This window comes from Colletotrichum aenigma (genome assembly GCF_013390185.1).
Source record: "Colletotrichum aenigma strain Cg56 chromosome Unknown KSG_Cg56_contig02, whole genome shotgun sequence".
NCBI lineage: Eukaryota > Fungi > Ascomycota > Sordariomycetes > Glomerellales > Glomerellaceae > Colletotrichum > Colletotrichum aenigma.
Genome location: NW_023500908.1, coordinates 6,062,926 through 6,080,057, shown reverse-complemented (window position 1 = coordinate 6,080,057; position 17,132 = coordinate 6,062,926). Strand labels below are relative to the sequence as shown.

At 56.5% G+C, this 17,132-nt stretch overlaps 7 protein-coding genes across 7 annotated transcripts; 3 read left to right on the top strand and 4 right to left on the bottom strand.

The window, feature by feature from the left end:
- Positions 1–1,914: 1,914 nt before the first annotated feature.
- CGCA056_v003661 (uncharacterized protein) lies at positions 1,915–2,697 on the top strand (the record flags this gene model as incomplete). The annotated part of the gene is made up of 1 exon (XM_037318918.1): positions 1,915–2,697. The coding sequence occupies one exon, from the start codon at positions 1,915–1,917 to the stop codon at positions 2,695–2,697; it is 783 nt and encodes a 260-aa protein (XP_037184110.1).
- A 1,037-nt stretch (positions 2,698–3,734) lies between these two features.
- Positions 3,735–5,008, top strand: nse2 (E3 SUMO-protein ligase nse2; the record flags this gene model as incomplete). The annotated part of the gene is made up of 2 exons (XM_037318917.1): positions 3,735–4,757; positions 4,814–5,008. The coding sequence occupies 2 exons, from the start codon at positions 3,735–3,737 to the stop codon at positions 5,006–5,008; spliced, it is 1,218 nt and encodes a 405-aa protein (XP_037184109.1).
- A 268-nt stretch (positions 5,009–5,276) lies between these two features.
- On the bottom strand, positions 5,277–6,989 carry hxkA-1 (Hexokinase-1; the record flags this gene model as incomplete). The annotated part of the gene is made up of 3 exons (XM_037318916.1): positions 5,277–5,712; positions 5,765–6,337; positions 6,385–6,989. 3 exons carry the CDS (start codon positions 6,987–6,989, stop codon positions 5,277–5,279), a joined length of 1,614 nt encoding a protein of 537 aa, XP_037183050.1.
- A 2,804-nt stretch (positions 6,990–9,793) lies between these two features.
- On the top strand, positions 9,794–11,230 carry GNPDA1-0 (Glucosamine-6-phosphate isomerase 1; the record flags this gene model as incomplete). Its single annotated transcript, XM_037318915.1, has 4 exons — positions 9,794–9,973; positions 10,037–10,069; positions 10,129–10,674; positions 10,730–11,230. 4 exons carry the CDS (start codon positions 9,794–9,796, stop codon positions 11,228–11,230), a joined length of 1,260 nt encoding a protein of 419 aa, XP_037183051.1.
- Positions 11,231–11,981: 751 nt separating this feature from the next.
- pacG lies at positions 11,982–13,699 on the bottom strand (the record flags this gene model as incomplete). Its single annotated transcript, XM_037318914.1, has 4 exons — positions 11,982–12,102; positions 12,152–12,510; positions 12,561–13,500; positions 13,590–13,699. The coding sequence occupies 4 exons, from the start codon at positions 13,697–13,699 to the stop codon at positions 11,982–11,984; spliced, it is 1,530 nt and encodes a 509-aa protein (XP_037183056.1).
- Positions 13,700–14,456: 757 nt separating this feature from the next.
- On the bottom strand, positions 14,457–14,954 carry CGCA056_v003656 (uncharacterized protein; the record flags this gene model as incomplete). Its single annotated transcript, XM_037318913.1, has 1 exon — positions 14,457–14,954. The coding sequence occupies one exon, from the start codon at positions 14,952–14,954 to the stop codon at positions 14,457–14,459; it is 498 nt and encodes a 165-aa protein (XP_037183057.1).
- A 516-nt stretch (positions 14,955–15,470) lies between these two features.
- AMDHD2 (N-acetylglucosamine-6-phosphate deacetylase) lies at positions 15,471–16,888 on the bottom strand (the record flags this gene model as incomplete). The annotated part of the gene is made up of 3 exons (XM_037318912.1): positions 15,471–15,738; positions 15,789–16,459; positions 16,490–16,888. The coding sequence occupies 3 exons, from the start codon at positions 16,886–16,888 to the stop codon at positions 15,471–15,473; spliced, it is 1,338 nt and encodes a 445-aa protein (XP_037183058.1).
- Positions 16,889–17,132: the final 244 nt, after the last annotated feature.

Here is a 17,132-nt window from a genome sequence, read left to right as displayed (position 1 = left end):
GTTGGTGTAATGTCTGAATGTGGTGTAGCCTCCATCGTCACGTCTACACGAGCTAGCTCAAGGTCTTCAGGTCAAACCAGGAACGAGGCGCACTAGTTCGCAGACAAGACAGGTCTTGACTTCCAGGACTCACCCAATGCGCCGCCGCCAATGGCCCCACGTCAGCCGTGACTGTCGGTCTCAAGTTCATAAAGGGGAAGAGAGGATACAGGGCTGTCCAAAGCGGATGTCGCCGTCAGACGCAGGAACCAGGACAGGAACCAGACCGCAAAGGTAGACCGCCACCAAAGGATTGCGGTGAGTGTACAAGTGCCCAGCCCGGGACGACGGGGGAAAACCTGCAGGATGCGGCACCCGCGAGGTTGGGTGCGTTGAAATCCCTGCCCGGGCGACCCACTAAAAGCAGCTTTAGACCCCTGTTTCGCGGGCGGTTGGGGTCGTGGTGTGTGTGGTGCTGGCGTTGCGTGGTCGCGGGTTTTCCAGCCTCTCCCATTTTATTGACTTCTCTGGGAAACCTGGTGGCGGGGCAACGCTGCCTTTTAACGCTGCGCTGCCCGACTGCATTCCACACGGGGTTTCCTGGATTTGCTTTCTCTCTTCCTTTTGGTATGCTGCACGATCTCGCAAAACCCAGGACTCGAACATAAGTTTTTTTGCCCGGCCCATTGAGATCAGACAACTGTCGTTGTTCTTCGGTCAACCCGCACCCCACGCCGTCCACCATCGGGGCCCATACTACGGAAGCCGCAAAAGTATCTTGTACACCGCGGGGAGCTAGCTAGACAGCTGCAGGCCATCAACCATTGGGTACGACCTCTTCCAGGATTTTTTTTCCCTCGAGACAATTGACTAATTTTAACTGCAGACATCTGCCCAAAAAAAAAAAACGACTTTTCTCAACGGCTTACGTTCTGAACTCAGCACGTCTCCCGAGACACACAGACACATCACGCATTCCACGGCCCACGGCGACTCCGCTTCATCGGACCCGTCCGTCTTTTCTCCACCACCCCGATCAAACTCTCCTCCTCCGCAGGTGTCTCCGTCACCTTCGGGCTCGACGGAAAACCCTGAACCCCGGCCGCCGCAGCCATGGTCAAGCAAAACGACGTCATCGCGATCATCGTCATCGTGCTCTTCATCGTCCTCGCCGGTGTCGCGTTCGGCATCTACAGATTAGTCCACGTCGCCCGCCAGAGCATGAGTGTGACGTCTGGGTCGAGTAGCAGCAGCAGTGACGAGATTGTCGACGACTGATCTCGGCGGGTTGGTCGACTGCGTTGTGTTGCTGCTGCTACTTCACTGCGACGTCACGGCCACATGACCCAACGTACTTCGCGAGCCCATCTGGCTCGCTACTTTCACGTTGGGCACATGCATGATCTGATGGCAGTCAAGAAAACAAAAATGATTTGGGATGAAAGATAATGAGGGTGAAAGGGAGGGCACGAGACATGAAGTTTTACCGGCATTGGGCGTTTGATTTTCAGCATTTTCCAAATATCTGTTTTAGTTATTTATTACATGGGACGGCAAGATATCTACGAGTGTATGCTATACAAAGAAGCTAGGATTGGGACCTGAACGGGCTCGTTGCGGAGGATGAACGAATCTACGGAGACACGAGAGCCCCATGTACATAGAATGAATCACGCCCTCGAAGGCGGATCAAGAGTTATTAGAATACTCTGAAATATTTTTACAGTTAAACTGTTCAGGAACATATTGATGCGTGCAGGTGAATCAGTGGCAGGCAGTAGCTGTTCAGTCCGCAGGCATGTGTCACTCCGTCAGTAATTCCTTGCGGTTTGCTGTATAAGATACCTTCTGGTGATGGTTGTCTCTCCAATCAAGTTCACATTACTGCACCCAGAAAGCTCTAGAATGTCGCCAACCAAAGACTCAAGCCCGACCATGTTCGAGGCGGTCAACCACAACACCGCCAAGGCTCTCGACATCGTCGACGAACTCTGCAAAGAAGTCGACCACCTCGAGCGCACCTCACGCACGAGGGAGAAGCTGGAGCCTCTAAAGTACCACTCCGGCCTCCAGGCCGTCCTCCTGCTCCTGCACTACGAGCTCCACGAGAAGCTCCGCGCCCGCACCGACGCCCTCCACACGCTGGCCAAGGCCCAGAAGGCGCTCGACGTGATGATCTGCGACATTGACGCAAACACCTTCGCCACACTCATGCTCGGAGACTTCCCTGGCGCGGACCTGCACGAGGAGGGGCAGCGCGAGGCCGCGCTCTGGGCGAAGCAGAGCCGCGACATTGATGCCCGGATGGTACGAATGAAGAGGGAGAATGAGGACCTCCGGCGCAAGATTAGTCGCGTCGCGGCTGTCATTGGAGACCCTCGTGTCATTGACGAGGCGTTGGTGATTGATGGCGTTAGGTGCTGTCTTCTCGGTCGGAAGCCAGGGGCCACCAAGGAGGAGAACCAGAAGGGGTACGACGGGCCCAAGGCGACGTCTCTGGAAGAGGTGAAGAGAGCTCTGGACGAGGCGAATGAGCAGTTTTTGGAGCGCCAGGATGCCTACGAGAAGTCGCGGGACAGCGGCGAGAAAGAAGATGAGGTGACTGGAAATGCTGACCAGGTCCCTGCCCATGAACTTGATGGCCGCGCTGTTGAGGCGGAGAGCGGGTGTTTCCATGACATTGAGGGCTGCCGTGAATGCGATAGGCCTGGACTCTGAGTTGATTTCCACGTCGTTAAGGAGTTAAAGCTGGTTAGTTAGTCCAACTGAGTATAAGTCATTCATCACCACGGTCGAGCCTGTTTTGAAGCACACGTCAAGCCTCTCACATACAGTGGCAAGCCTCTGTGATCAGTCTGACTTCTGTAACAAAACAAATTGACTCGTGTGTTTAAAGTCGCCTCAACGACAAGTTTACAGCTCAATACCAAAAAAAGTAGAAAATGGACAAAAGAAGAAAAAACAATGGGCGGCCACCGGAGATATGTAGAGCCACCTAAAGAACTCGAACCACCGAGCTTTGCCGAAACCAGGCATACAATCCACCACTATGCTATCTTGCGACGATGGTCGCACCCATTGTTGCGGAATCTGGAAGGTGAGTAGGTCATAAGGGAAACAACGCGCCAGTGGCAGGTGCGGTGGACTCACTTGCTTCTGTAACAGGAACGGCTGCCCTCCCAGAACAATGTTTTCACACGTAACCGAGCTCGATTACTGTGATCTCCGAATTTAAGATTATCTGAAGGTAATCAATTTGGAAACAGAGATCAAGCCGAAGACAATTTCAACATCGCGACCAATATCACCCACTTACACCAGAGCTTCGCATCCTCGTCAGTCTCTACAGTCCAGATTTCAACACCGAGGCTCACATAGTTTGCAAATATGATCCTGATAATTCGACCGCTGGTTTCAAACGGTACTAAGATGAAATTGTGATGCCATTTACATCGCTAACAGACTGTCAGAACTGTATTCTTCACGTCGAGGTGTAGTTGAAGTGCGAGGAACGATACGTACCGGACACACCCCGGGCCATGCAAGGGCCATCCCCGCTGTTTAAAGTGCATCAATTCCGACCCCACCAACGCGCCACGGCACGTCGCGTCTCCTTCATCCGCCAAAAATTCCAGCCAGCATCTAGATTGTCTCGACGTCAGTTTTGCAGGCACTCTTCCCCGGCCATCTGCGACACCATCTACACCTCACATACCCCGCTCAATCGCTACCGTCCAGACCCAGGTGTTATCACTATGCCGGTCCTCGAACGCCGCAGGCCGGCCCAGCGCCGCCCCGAACGACAGGTCGTAGACGACGACGACGGTGTCGACCTCCCGCCCTACAAGCCCCTCGCGTGCCCCCTCACAGACCAAGCCAAGCGGGCCATCTCGGAGCTCTCCAACAGCCGCGACGTCCACCGCTACGCCTCCCACATCAAGCAGTCCATCTCGAACCTCAGCCAGAGCGTCGCCGAGGTCAACGACGCCACCCGCGACCGCCACGAGCAGCTCCGGCGCATCGCCGCGAAGCGCGCCGAGTCGGACAGCAGCCAGGAAAAGTCGCAGCGCGAGGAGCAGGTCGAGGCGCACGCCGCCGCCCTGGATGCCGAGGTCCCGGGCCTCACGAGGGACGTCGAGGCCGCCCTGCGCGACCTGCTCGACAGGCAGGCAGAGGTCGAGGACGACAAGAAGGCGCTGGCGGAGACGGCGGACTACTTCCAGACTCTCCCTGCCGCGCCGGCGAGGGCCCGGCGGAGACGGCAGCAGAATGGCGACGAGGACGGGGAGGGAGACACTCAGATGGAGGAGGACGAGGCGCCGCCCGAGCAATCCGTCATCGACACACTGCGTCAGCACAGGGCCGACAAGGCGCGGGAGTACCAGAACCTCAACGTCTACCAGCGCTACGCCCTCAACAACGACTACGCCGGCTTCAAGAAGCTGCTGCACGACGCCGTCCACGGCGACTCGGGCCCCACGCTGCCCAATGCCAAGCGGTGGTTCGACGACGAGGGGAATCCCGTGATGCCTCGCATGGCCAGTGCTGCTCAAAATGTTAAGGACGAAGGGGGCGCAGCGGACGACGACGACGAGGACGAGGACCTGGTTATTGCCGGCGAGATTCGAGATTACAGGTGTCCGTTATCGATGCAGGAGTTGAAGGAGCCCTTTAGCAACCGCGTCTGCAACCACACGTACGAGAAGCAGTGGATCACGGAGATGTTGAACAAGGCACCAAACAGACGCGCGCAGTGTGTCGTGGCCGGCTGTTCCAAGGTACGTCTGATGAGAGTGGCACGGGCGAGACTGAGAAAATCCACTGACATGAGCAGGAATTCGGTGTGGATGACTTTTACGACGACAACGTGATCCTGCGCAAGATGAAGCGCGCCCAGGAGTTGCAGCGGCTTGAAGAGGAGGAAGGCAGCAGCAGTCCAGACGAGGACGCCGACGAAGACGCCCCTCGCCAGGTCAAACGAGAAAGGAGAAAGCGCAAGGTCGAGGCGATAGACGATGACGACGAGTGAGCGCGGGGAGCAAAAGCTTTGGCGGTGTGTTTTACAGTATTTCACGATCGAATCACTGATAGGGGCGTTTCGGAATGGGCACGGCACGATACCCATGGTCAATGACATGAGCTTTCGACGAGGCATGGTCGATGTGCGACTGAAAAAAACATGATTCCCGCTTTATGATATTATGCGACTCCAGATCTACTAAGGCTGCCCTCGTCTCGTGTGAAGGGCGCCCACGATTACGTCTTCACCGTCCCCTCCCGCGACCGTTGATGTCTTTTTAAGCCCCTGTTGCCGCAACGTCACACGTCGCCAAAGCCACACCCGCGCCCAGCAACGAACTCTCCTTTGCTGGGACGAGGTCGATACTCCTGTCGTCCCTGTTGACAAGTCCGTTCACGTACTCCTGCAGCATCGCCAGGTACCCCGGATAATGCTCAATCACGCTGCCGGTGTACGCCACCGTGGTCTTCTCCAGACCACACTCCTTCTCTAACCGTTCTGAGCCGGCATACTCCACGTCTTCCTCATCCAGCGCCTCCAGGCGCAGTGCCCAGACCGCGTGCAAGCATGCAGCGATGATTGCCGCCGACCTCCTCGACACGAAAGACGCCAAGTCGCGGAGGGCCGCCATGTCAGATGACGTCGGGGTGTGCGATGACGGGTGACGCGAGATGAAAACTTCGATGGATGATGCGAATAGTGGCGACGTATCTCTGTGGCGCATGTTAGCAGACGTTACACGACATGAAACGGGGCGAGCGTTACCCTTCAACGGCTGATATCGTCTCCGATTTCAAGGAGTACGGCTCATCGAGCGACTTGGGCACCACGCCGCCAAAAACCCCAGTGGTGTTAATGGCCTCAATCAATGCAAACCTCACCATCTCACCCAAGTACATTCCGCTCACCATCTGCTCTAGAGGCTGGAAGTCTGGCCTCGGATGTCCCTGCTTTAATGATCTATCCCAGCGCGTGACGCTCAAAATATCCTGTCCAAACATGCCGAGCTCGGTGTTGACAATCACATCACGGGCCTCGTCCCACCACTCCTGCGGCCGCTCGCCGAATTTTGGTTTTCCGATTACGGAGACGGGAAGATGTGCGGCGATGTTGACTCCGGTGCCGAGGATGAGGCCGAAGCGGGTGGCGGAGTGGATGTAGGCTTGCGAGAGTAGGGTGGCGCCGCCGTCGTTGACAATCGCCTGGAGGACGGCGTTCATGCCCTTGACTTTACACGCGGTCTCGATGACTTCGCCGAGATCCTGGCCCATGAGTCCGTCGGCGGCGAGGAACCCTTTACCCATCCCGTGAATACGGCCGCCTTTCAGCGACGTTTGTCTGCACCTGATTAGCTTGATATCATACGTCCGATGCGACGTGCTTACTCAATGGGAAAGCTCCAAGACACGGCCATGGGCATGGGTCGTGACGGGTCCTCTCCGTCTTTACAAATGGTTTCCAGTATCCTTTCCGCCATCCAGTCGAAGAATGCCATGCCCTCCAGGTTCCTGATGTCGGCATCGATCACGAAGGAACTGAGGCGGACGATCTCGCTCTCGCGACCCTTGGCACCGCGGCCCCGCAATTCTACCAGTGCAACACGCAGGGTCGATCCCCCCACATCCAGCGCCAGATACTGACCGACTTCGTACCCGGCGGGAAGTTGGTGGTTGTACGACGGCAACATACATGCCATGCTGGTCTGCAACTTGTCCCGAAACTGCGCCTTCAGGGCGTTGGACAGCTCCAGGAGGCCATCGCCGGCGAGAGGGCCCAGCAGCAGGTCCTCGGCCTCCTTCAGGAACTCGTCGATCCTCCGCGGGTAGAGAGACGCGGCGGACTTGGAGCACTCGACTGTTGACGACGTCCTGGAATGCTTCCCGGAAACGGTCTGAGGGGTGATCCAGAATGCGAGGATGGCTTGTATTAGGGACTTGCCCCGCAGCAGCTGCTTGACGACGGCAGCCAGGAATGATTTCGGGAACGTCATGGCAGGAGAGATTCGGTGCATGACAAGGACCCAAGATTCGAACGAAGGAGATTTGGTGTCGGACGGTGCCGTATCATTTAGCTGACGAGACAATGGCAGGTAAATAAACGGAGCAAGGCACGAGCCATGTCCCCGGAGAGGTGACGGGAGCAAGATGAGTGAGACGGAGGAATGGAGGAAGAGGGAGGGTCGCAGAGATGTCGCAAACGAGGTTTAAACAGCACTCCACGGCGGCCACCAGACGGTGTCGAGAGCGGATCGACAGGAACAGGCCGGGGAACAAGGGTGACTGGAGCTCGCACCGAGCAGGATGGAACCTGCCGGGAGCTGGCCTTCGTCCGTCGAGCTGGCCGGTTGGATGTCGTATTGGAGCGCGTCGGCGGTGGACTGGACAAGCACAAGAGAGCGGCGATGGCGAAAGCGATCAACGGCCAATGTGGTTACAGGAGGTGAGAGATGGCCGCTAGGGTACGGAGAGAAGGGCCTCGGGGGCACCAGACCATGCGGAGGTCCACGGTGAGAGTGAGACTCTGAGCGGGAACCACCAGCCAAGGAGGGCCTCTCGCGTTTCCTCTCCAACGTCGCACAGGCAATGGGGCGACTGACGGCAGTCCTAGGGCATGTTCGTATGGCCTAGTTCGGCCCAGACGCGATAATCCAGTCCACCTGCCTTGGGGGCCGTATGCCGTTCGTCGACGGGGTTGGATGCGGCGGAGACAGGTGGATGCGAGAGCGTTGTATAGGATGGTGTTTAGGGGGGATGCATGGAAGACTGGGTCGCCGGGAGAAGCACAGTGGATTTCGGTGCAACAATCAACTGCTACGAGCCGGCAGTGAAAAGGACCAGAGACTGCTCTACACTACAGGACGCTGGGAGCAAGACGGAGGAGGGATGGAACAGCAACAATGAGGTGAGAGAGGAAGACGAGTGTATGCTGTGCTGAAACGCGGCTACAAAGTGCGCTGCCCGGCTACTGATTGTTACTGCCGTAAGCTATGGACACCCACGTAAAGTACGACGAGCCATTGGCATCTCAGCTAAGGCCAGGCCAGACCAGCTTAACCCGTCCGCTGGGTTGGCAGGATGTTGCTGTCGCCGCGCGTGGTTGAGAGGTGCAATGCGGAAAGGATGCGCCGCCCCTCCAGCTGTAACGTTGCCTCTGATAGCGAATTCGATTGGAGGGGCACTGTATCCGTCAGGTGGTGGCTGACCAAATCAGACGAAAGCGGATTCATGGAGGGGCACTGTATCCGTCAGGTGGTGGCTGACCAAATCAGACGAAAGCGGATTCATGGAGGGGCTTTCTTCAGCGACCACTCAGGTGTAAGACCTGCTGCTTAGCGCGTGCGGACGGGGACCCTCGGTGGAAATTGTTAAGACCCGCCGCCAGAGGAACATGCAACGACCAACACCACCAGCAAGAAACATTGAACAGGGGTCCTGCTGTGACAGATGACGGAGACTCTGCATCTTCAACAAAGCTGTCGATGCGATCAGCGGCGATGCAGCATTGCCATGTCCCCAGTCCAACATGAGGGGGAATTTCATCAATCTGCTTCTTGTCTCACAACACCGTCAATGCCGAATCATCCATCAACACGTTTCTTGGCGGCCCTCGAACTACATCTCACTCGCGTTGAACGTGTTGAACTAAAATCGTCGAGAGAAAGAGAAGGACACAACCACTGACACGAGCCGTCCACCATGACACCTTTTGTATTTCTCCGAGCCAGGCCCAGGTCCCACGCGGCGGGCGGCAAACGGCAAACGGCTCTTATACCCGTCACGTTGGATCGCCATCAGTAGCCTCGGTTGCTAGTCCCCCACGTCTAACGTATCAGTTGCATGCAAAGCGCAAAATGGTCAGCCGCCGCCAGATCGTACATACATGGCCGTCGTTGTAAAACCAGGGTCTGGCCTCACGGACGTGAACGTGCTGGCCCCCGCCGCGCGCCGACGACGGCCTCGCCACCCGTGCGTACCTTACTATGTAGTAGGTAGCGTCGCGAACTTTCCTGACATCGAACAGCCTCCACACACGTCTGGGATGTCGACCCGACCACCTGGCTCGTCCAACACCCACCACCGCCACTCTGACATGCCGACCCCTGCCCGCGGCCGTCGGGCCATGGCGAGTCTAAACTGATGGATGACGATGATGGCCGACTCTAGAATGGGGGAGTGCCACAAGTGTGTTGCTCACTGCCTGCCAAATCCAAGAGCTCCAGTTATCACAATGGATGGCCACTCTCAACCGTCCGCGGATTCCGGTTCAGAGCCTCGACATCCAACCACTGGAACCAGGTGACTCGGCCGATACCTGCGACTGGCAACGTTGATAATGGCCCCTCCCCGCGAGCCGGTCACAGTGGGACGGACGCCCGGGTGGTGGGACTTTCAAACACCACCGATAGCAAGTTGCAGTGACGTTCCATCCCTCCACCACAGCGCAAATCTTCAGCAGACTTTCTGGGGGCAGATTGCCGTTGCCGCAAAAAGTCTGTGATGTCAGCTGTGCTGCGACGGGGAACCCCTCAAGGGGGGAGGACGGTTTGAGGGAAAGGGTATGGGGAAACCGCCCGAACCTTTGGCCACCGTCGAAGCTGAGTTTAGTCCCTCATAAGGAGGGTCTCTTCAGCTTGCATCCCTCGTATGGTCCTGTTCCCCGTCCTCTTTCTCGAGAATAGACATCGACCTCGCCTAGAATCTACCCTCTTCTATCATCCCCTGCGCTTATACTCACACCCATCCTCGTATCGTTGCGACCCCACGCTATTCTCCTCCAGTAGATACCCCGTTCAAGATGAGGCTGATTATCCGCGACGACGCCGACGCTGCCAGCGCCTATGTGGCCAACTACATCGTCGATAGGATCAAGCACTTCAGTCCCACCCCCGCACACCCATTCGTGCTTGGCCTGCCTACAGGAAGCAGCCCCTTGGGCGTATATAAGATTCTTGTTCAGAGGTACAAGGCCGGAGAGGTATGCTCCAAGTCTAGCTGTTGCTTGGTAGGCAAACAAGGAGGCTGACGGTGTTGTTGATAGATCTCGTTTGAAAATGTCATCACCTTTAACATGGTATGTCTTTCCGTGACGTCCCCGATGCCCTCACCATCAACAACCTGACACCATTCAAGGACGAGTACGTCGGGATCCCGAGGGACCACCCCGAGAGCTATCACTCCTTCATGTGGAAGCACCTCTTCTCCCACGTAAACATCCACCCCAACAACGTCAACATCCTCAACGGCAACGCGCCCAACCTGGAGGCCGAGTGCGTCGCCTACGAGGCTAAGATCAAGGCCGCCGGCGGCATCGACCTCTTCCTCGCCGGCATCGGCGAGGACGGCCACATCGCCTTCAACGAGCCCGGCTCCAGCCTCGCGTCCCGCACCAGGGTCAAGACGCTCGCCTACGACACCATCCTCGCCAACTCCCGCTTCTTCGACAACGACGTCAGCAAGGTGCCCCGCCTCGCCCTGACCGTCGGCGTCCAGACCGTCCTCGAGGCCCGTGAGGTCGTCGCCATCATCATCGGCGCGCGCAAGGCCCTCGCCCTCCAGAAGTGCATCGAGAACGGCGTCAACCACATGTGGACCCTCTCCAGCCTGCAGCTGCACCCCCACCCGATGCTCGTCGTCGACGAGGACGCGACACTGGAGTTGCAGGTCAAGACTGTCAAGGTAAGACAGATCTCGCACGCGTCTCAGGAACTGTCCGCTGACACAATAACCTCAGTACTTCAAGAGCATCGAAAAGGTCGCAAAGGCCGAGGGCTTCGAGCAGATCCTCCCGTCCAAGATCCGCACCGGCCCGGGGCCCATCCCCGTGACGGTCGTCGACGAGGTCTCGACCCCGACAATCCACCACCCTCAACCCACCACCTCCCGTCTTCTCAGGGCGTCTCCCGCCACGGAGTACCCCGTCCGCTCGGTGTCCCCGGACATCGAGCTCGTCTTCGAGAGCATGGAGTCCCGCACAAAGACCCCCTCAGAGCAACAGCTCCGGGCCGTGACGCCCGACCTCGTCACCGATAGGATGGCCAACCGCATCCCGGAGCCGGCCCTGGCAAGACGGCTGACGCCGAACCCCGAGCAACAGCAGTTGTCCATTTCAAGATCAAACACCCCAGACCTAGTACCCGACCGCATGGCCTCCCGCATCCCCGAGCCGGCGCTTGCGCGGCGGTTGACTCCTAACCCGGAGCAGCAGCTGCGGGTGAACGCCGTTGGCGCCTAAACGCCGATGAGACATCGATTGAGAGAGAAGAAGGAAGAACGCATGCCCGGTTGCATGGCAGTTAGCGCTTCATTGATTGTAAGCCGAGCCGTAACTCGCTGCCACCCAGTCACTCGCTAGATGCAAAGAGCATTGGTTGCTCGCGTGATTAGTTGATGGGCCAAACAGAATGTAGCATAGTAGAAAGGGCCCCCCAAATTAAAGGGAATCATGAGACATGGATCGCAGGAACGGATAAAACACGGAGATGGTGCATAGACATTGTTAAAAGAGAGAAGAGCGGGGCTCGACGTGTACGTTACCTTGAAAAGATGAGATGAATGAGAATAGATTGTGGGGTTGAGTTGGAGTTTGTGCTGCTACGTTTGGTTCCCCAACATCGTGTCATGTGATTGGCCGGAACGAGGCCATCACACAATAGCAGCGGTTAGTTGAATCGTCCAGCCCCAACGCAGGCTGTTGGTGAGTATATTCTTTCTGATCATTCAATGTCACTAGATCCGGGTATAACCACGTGTTCCACCGCTGACTCGCCTTCCTATTTTCCGTGCTGTCCGTATGTCTCGCCCCTCCTTCCTGTACGACCCGGCCTTCCGATAGCCGAGCAGGTGACCCCGATTAGCTTATAATACATTCAAACCCATGAGTTGGCTTCATTAAATCATTTCAAATAGATCCCTATGAGGCGAATACATGCCGAGGGGTATGAATACCAAGATGTCTGGCAGATACATCCTGTCTAAAATCATTATTATGATTCGGCTGTGAACATGCGTTTGCTCTTGCTGCGTAATTGCTGCGCCTTGATCTCGGGCGGCACGATTGTGTGGTGGACGACGTGAGGTCGGTAGATGGCTTCCACAGGCGGCATCCTATTGTTTCTTAGTTTCCGTACAGGCAGCGGATTTATGAGAGACTCACCAGTCGTCCACGCTGAGTGGAAAGTATTCGTACAGCAAATCATCCTCTTCCTTGGGACTCTGACTTGTGTTGTGCACGGCAGCCGCAATGGACTTTGCAAACTGCGGGCTCGAAATATCCGAGTTGGACCTGTTTGGGCTCCTCTCGTCTTCCGACAACGACAAGTTGATGGGGCCCGAGATACCAGGCCGTGAGCTTGACATTGAAGGCCTTGCCGCTTGTCGCGCGGGCTCTGAAGACCACGCTGGGATCGGTGGCCGAGACATCCCTGGCGACGGCGACAGCGCCAGCTTCTTTGCGGGAGGCTGGCTGTTGCTTGTTTCTCTGTACAGTTGAGGCGTGCTCCATTCTGGAGGTTGCTGTGACCCGTTAGCATCTTGAATCCGTAAGTCGAAGCAGCTCTGCGTACCTGAAGGTTGTTGGGTGGTTGGTATTTTGGAACCGGGGTAGCCATGCCATTGTCTTTATGAGGCGGAGCAGAGGCAGACGCATCGCTGTTGCTCCTCCTTTCAAGCTTCTTGTCGCCCGTCAGAGGGATGTCTTTGCGACTGTCAAAGTTCCTCGGGCTACGGCCTCGCACAATGACTGGGCCAGAGCTGATTTCAGCAATCTTGATGTACTCCCCCGACTGCTGCTTTCCCAAGAGGCTGATCTGCACCAGGTAGTGCTGCTGCAGACCTTTCCTCCTGCCGTTATTTGCCGTTGCATGCTTGAACTGCAGCCTCTTCCATGACAGCGGCAGCGACACTCTATTCGCGTCGACTTCCTGGCCGTTGGCTAGATCCAGAACAATGTTAGGTGGGCCACCAGACGACTTTGGCTCCTCGGCGCCGATGGGATGCGCGCTCTTCCAGGGTATCGATATAATTTCCGTAATCTTCCCCTCTATGGACTCGATCGCCGCGATGGAGGCGGCAAGCTCGAAAACGGGTATCTGCCGGCCCTGCTCGTCCACCGCATGCGTAATGTGACGCGGAAGCGTGACTTGTCCAGAGCACTGCCACAGGTTGCGACGGTAGCAGGTAAGCTCGAGCGGGCGGCCGTTGTTCTCGGCGCCAAAGACGTCCTCCGCGACGAAGAACATGCCGTACAGCTCGGCCGTCATTCCAGGTTCCATATGTTGTCCATTCCCGTCAACGACCGTCGCCTTGAGCGTGGGCGCCGAGAAGCCGAGTAGCTTGTTGTCGAGCTCCTGGGTAGGGGAGTCCTGGTTGAACTCGGGGGCAGGCTGCGCCTCGAATGGTCGGTTCGAATATGCGAAGGGGTCTTCGAAGCCCGTGGCTGAGAAATCTTCGAATCCGTAGGTGGGAGTGAAGGGTATGGGGGGAAAGGCGCCGTTGACCGTATCCCTGCGACAGCAAACTGTTAGTCGTCTGACTTCTTCCCATCCCAACTGCGACAGGCGCCTCCAGAAAGTTTCCCGCCCCGGAAAGCTTACAGCAGAGAATCGTCAAACATGGAGGAATCCAGGCCATCCACGACAGCGCTGTTGAGACTCATGCCATCGCCGGGCGTCGCGCCGGACGACAATGAATGGAACGCGGCCATTGCATGGTAGGACTGCGCCAGCCGCCGGCAGACGAATTGCGCTCGTCGTCACGATGGACGATCAGAGGTGGCTGGGCGGCCCAGAGGGCGAGTGAACGACGAAGCCCGGCAGCGAGTTGTCAAAAAAAATGAAGGACAGACACAAACGGGAAACAAAAAGACCCTGTTGCAAAAAGCAAGCAAGCTGGCGAGTGGGTGTCGAGGTATGTAGCGAATGTCTTGTCCGAGCGACTCTGGATGGAAATGCAGAAGCGGAGGGATCTCTTGTGTCTGGAGCCAACCCACGGGCAGCCGAGTGGACGTGGAGGTTAGGTGGTGGGTGACCTGGACTGGAGAGACGCCGCACCAACCCCTATCAGGCCGCTGGTCTGCCGCCATTGGCTGGCCTGCAAGTCAACGGCTGCAGGCGTTATCGCACTGTGGAGGCAAGTGAGGGGCGCTTAATGGGGTTTGCTCTGGGGGGGCCTTTCAACCGCGACTGGGAGCATTCCCAGTGAACCTGCATGGAATGAGGCACCTGGGCGGGGGAGATGAGCTCCACTGAGCACAATGAAGCTCCCTGTAATTGTCTCTGTCTGAGTCTGTCGGCTTCCAGGTTGGAGCAAACATCGCCTCACACATCGAGATGTCTTCCCACGCATCTGGGCTTACAACATGAGCTCACCACAGGTACTAAATGTCCTCACTGGAACCGGATATAGAAAACGATGGCTTGCAGTGACGATATAAACTCATATCTGGTAATGCCACAGTCCACTCACTCCTTGGCCTTCTGCTCTTCAAAGAGCTTCTGACACTTGGCTGAGATTCCGGGTTGTACCACGCTGTCGGCGTACTCCCAAACATCCTTTATTTGTGACCCGTCCTCGGTAAACTGCATAAACCATGCAAAATACAGCTTTGTGGACTCCCCATCGATGAATTCGCTGTCGAGGATCGTTGTAGCGGCAGCTGTCTTCTTCCGCACGTCGATGACAACATTGTTGATCTCCGTCCTCTTCGTGCTGTAGACCGGGAGGGTGGTGGCCAACCTGGCCTCGTACATCTCATTCCCAATGGCAAGATCAGTCGGGACGCCCATGGCCTGGAGAAATGAGGGGGGCATGAAGTGGCGTTTGCAATCCGGTGTCAAGGTTGTATTGATCCGTGATGCTTTGTTTTCCTTCGAGGCGTCCTCGTAACCGTTGAGAAACTCGCGTAGAGTCTTTTCGATGGCCTCGTAAAGGGCGGTAAGGGGCGCGTCGGAGGTAGCCATGGCGGACAGGGACTGGTTTCCACGACTCAGACGGTCTGCAAGAACTTTGAAAAGTAGCCTTTGCTATCGAGTGGATTAAATGCGCAATGTTCTTTATATGCCCAAGGTGCCGGCCAGCAGGAAGGACTTTGGTCATGAACACGTAGCAGTCACTATGTACGCAGTGCAGCGAGTAGTATAACAGTCTCCATCTCACATAAGCCGATCCTTACTTTGCGCTGCGAATGAGATACCTAGGTACTGTTCCGCAACAGTCAATTCGTAAAGTAATCAGGGACTTATGTGATTATGGGAAGGACGTAATGGTCTGATGATGCCAAAGTCGGCAGGTTGAGAGGACACTTTCATCATGGCCATCATCTTTGAATCTCGTTTATATCATAAACCTAATGCTGCCTGCTTATGCTCCTACAAAATTGGGTAGCAGCTCTATGATATGAATTTACAGTCTATTGTAGGGCTCGACCCTTTCCTTTGATCTTGTCTTATGAACCCCCCTATCTTACTTCGGACAGTCTATGCAATTGGCGACTGGGTCTCCTCCCGGCTCGATACCATCGTTCCCGCCTTCCAAACCTCGTCCACTACGAGCTGAGTGGCGCCGTCTCTTACTTCTTCAGAGAAGATGACCAGATCCGCATCAGCTCCGTCTTCCAAAGAGCCCTTGATGCCTTTGAGGCCGAGCATCTCTGCAGGGGTCGCGGTCACAGCCTTCAAAGCCTTCGGAATGCCGGTGCCGGACCAGCGCAAGAAGTTGTTGACACACTCCATCAGAGTGACGGCACTGACGATCGTTAGTGGTGCACAGTTTCGTAGTCAAATGCAACAACTCACCTTCCAGCAATTTTGTCGGTGCCCTCCAACAACAGCGTGGATCCGACCTTGACAATGTTATTGACGTCTTGTCCGTTCGTCCACTTATACGAGCCGTCCGCCAGACCCATCATGTGCATGGCGTCAGTAACCAGAATGAAGCCATCCGGATGAGCGTTGAATGCAATCTTAATGGTGGTCGGGTGCAGATGGATACCGTCGGAGATGATGCCAAAGTATGGCCTCGCCAGACTCTCTGCAATACCCAGGACACCAAAGACACCGGGGTTGCGGTGGTGAAGAGGTCGCATGGCGTTGAAGAGATGAGTAATCATCGTGGCTCCGGCTGCCACCGCGGCCGAAGCCTCTTCATACGTCGCTTCCGAGTGGCCGATGGAGTAGATGATGCCTCGTTCCCGCAGCTCAGGAATGATCTGTGTCATCCGCCCACGTTCTGGCGCGGCGGTGATCATCTTGATTGGAATGGGGCCACCGTTGGCGCTAGGCTCGATGTTCTCGGCGCCGTAGCATTCGACTAGATCATCGAATGTCTCTGCCTGCTGCAGGACATCGACGTTGTGGATGCCGTTCTTGGTAGGGTTCAGGAACGGGCCTTCGACGTGGGCTCCGAGAGACTCGGCACCGTCATTGGCCACTTGTGAGCCGCCAGAGGGCCCCAAGTACGGGAGAGCCTGTCATCGGTCAGTATTCTAGAAATCTACAACACAGAAAAAGGAACTTGCATTTTGGTAAAGCTCGGGTCTTTGGCTGGTGAGCGTTGGGACGTAGGAAGTGACGCCAGTGGCCACCAGTTTCCTGTTGAGCTCCCGGACCTTTTTGCCGTACTGAGACATGTCTTCGAGGAGCGTGGAAAAGTTGAAGCCAAAGGCACCGTTGAGCTGGCAGTCGATCATGCCGGGAGACACAATGCGACCGCTGAGGTTGACGGTCTCGTCTGGCAGAAGGAGGTCATCGAAGAAGGCCGCCTGGCTGTGGATGATTTTGCCCGTGACGGAGCTGACCCAGATGTCCTCCTGCACCAGGGCGTCGCCTTTCACGAGGCGGCAGTTTGTGAATTTCGTAATGCCATTCTTGGGCGTCTTGGGAATGGCGATGGGCATGGTGTCAGACTGGATGGTGTGCGCTGATTTGTTGTTGAGCAGTGGGAGAGCTGGCTGCAGGCTTAATCTTCAATATCGACGCCATGAACAGAGCCGAAACAAAAGGCAGCGCTGGGCAAGATCCGGCTATTATTCACGGGCACTGCAGGGCGCTTCTGCAACCGGAGCGGCGAAAGGCAACGGTGCCGGCATGGCCCGGCTTGCATGGAAGTCTCGTGGGTTCCAGGGCGTTGGCAACCTCGTC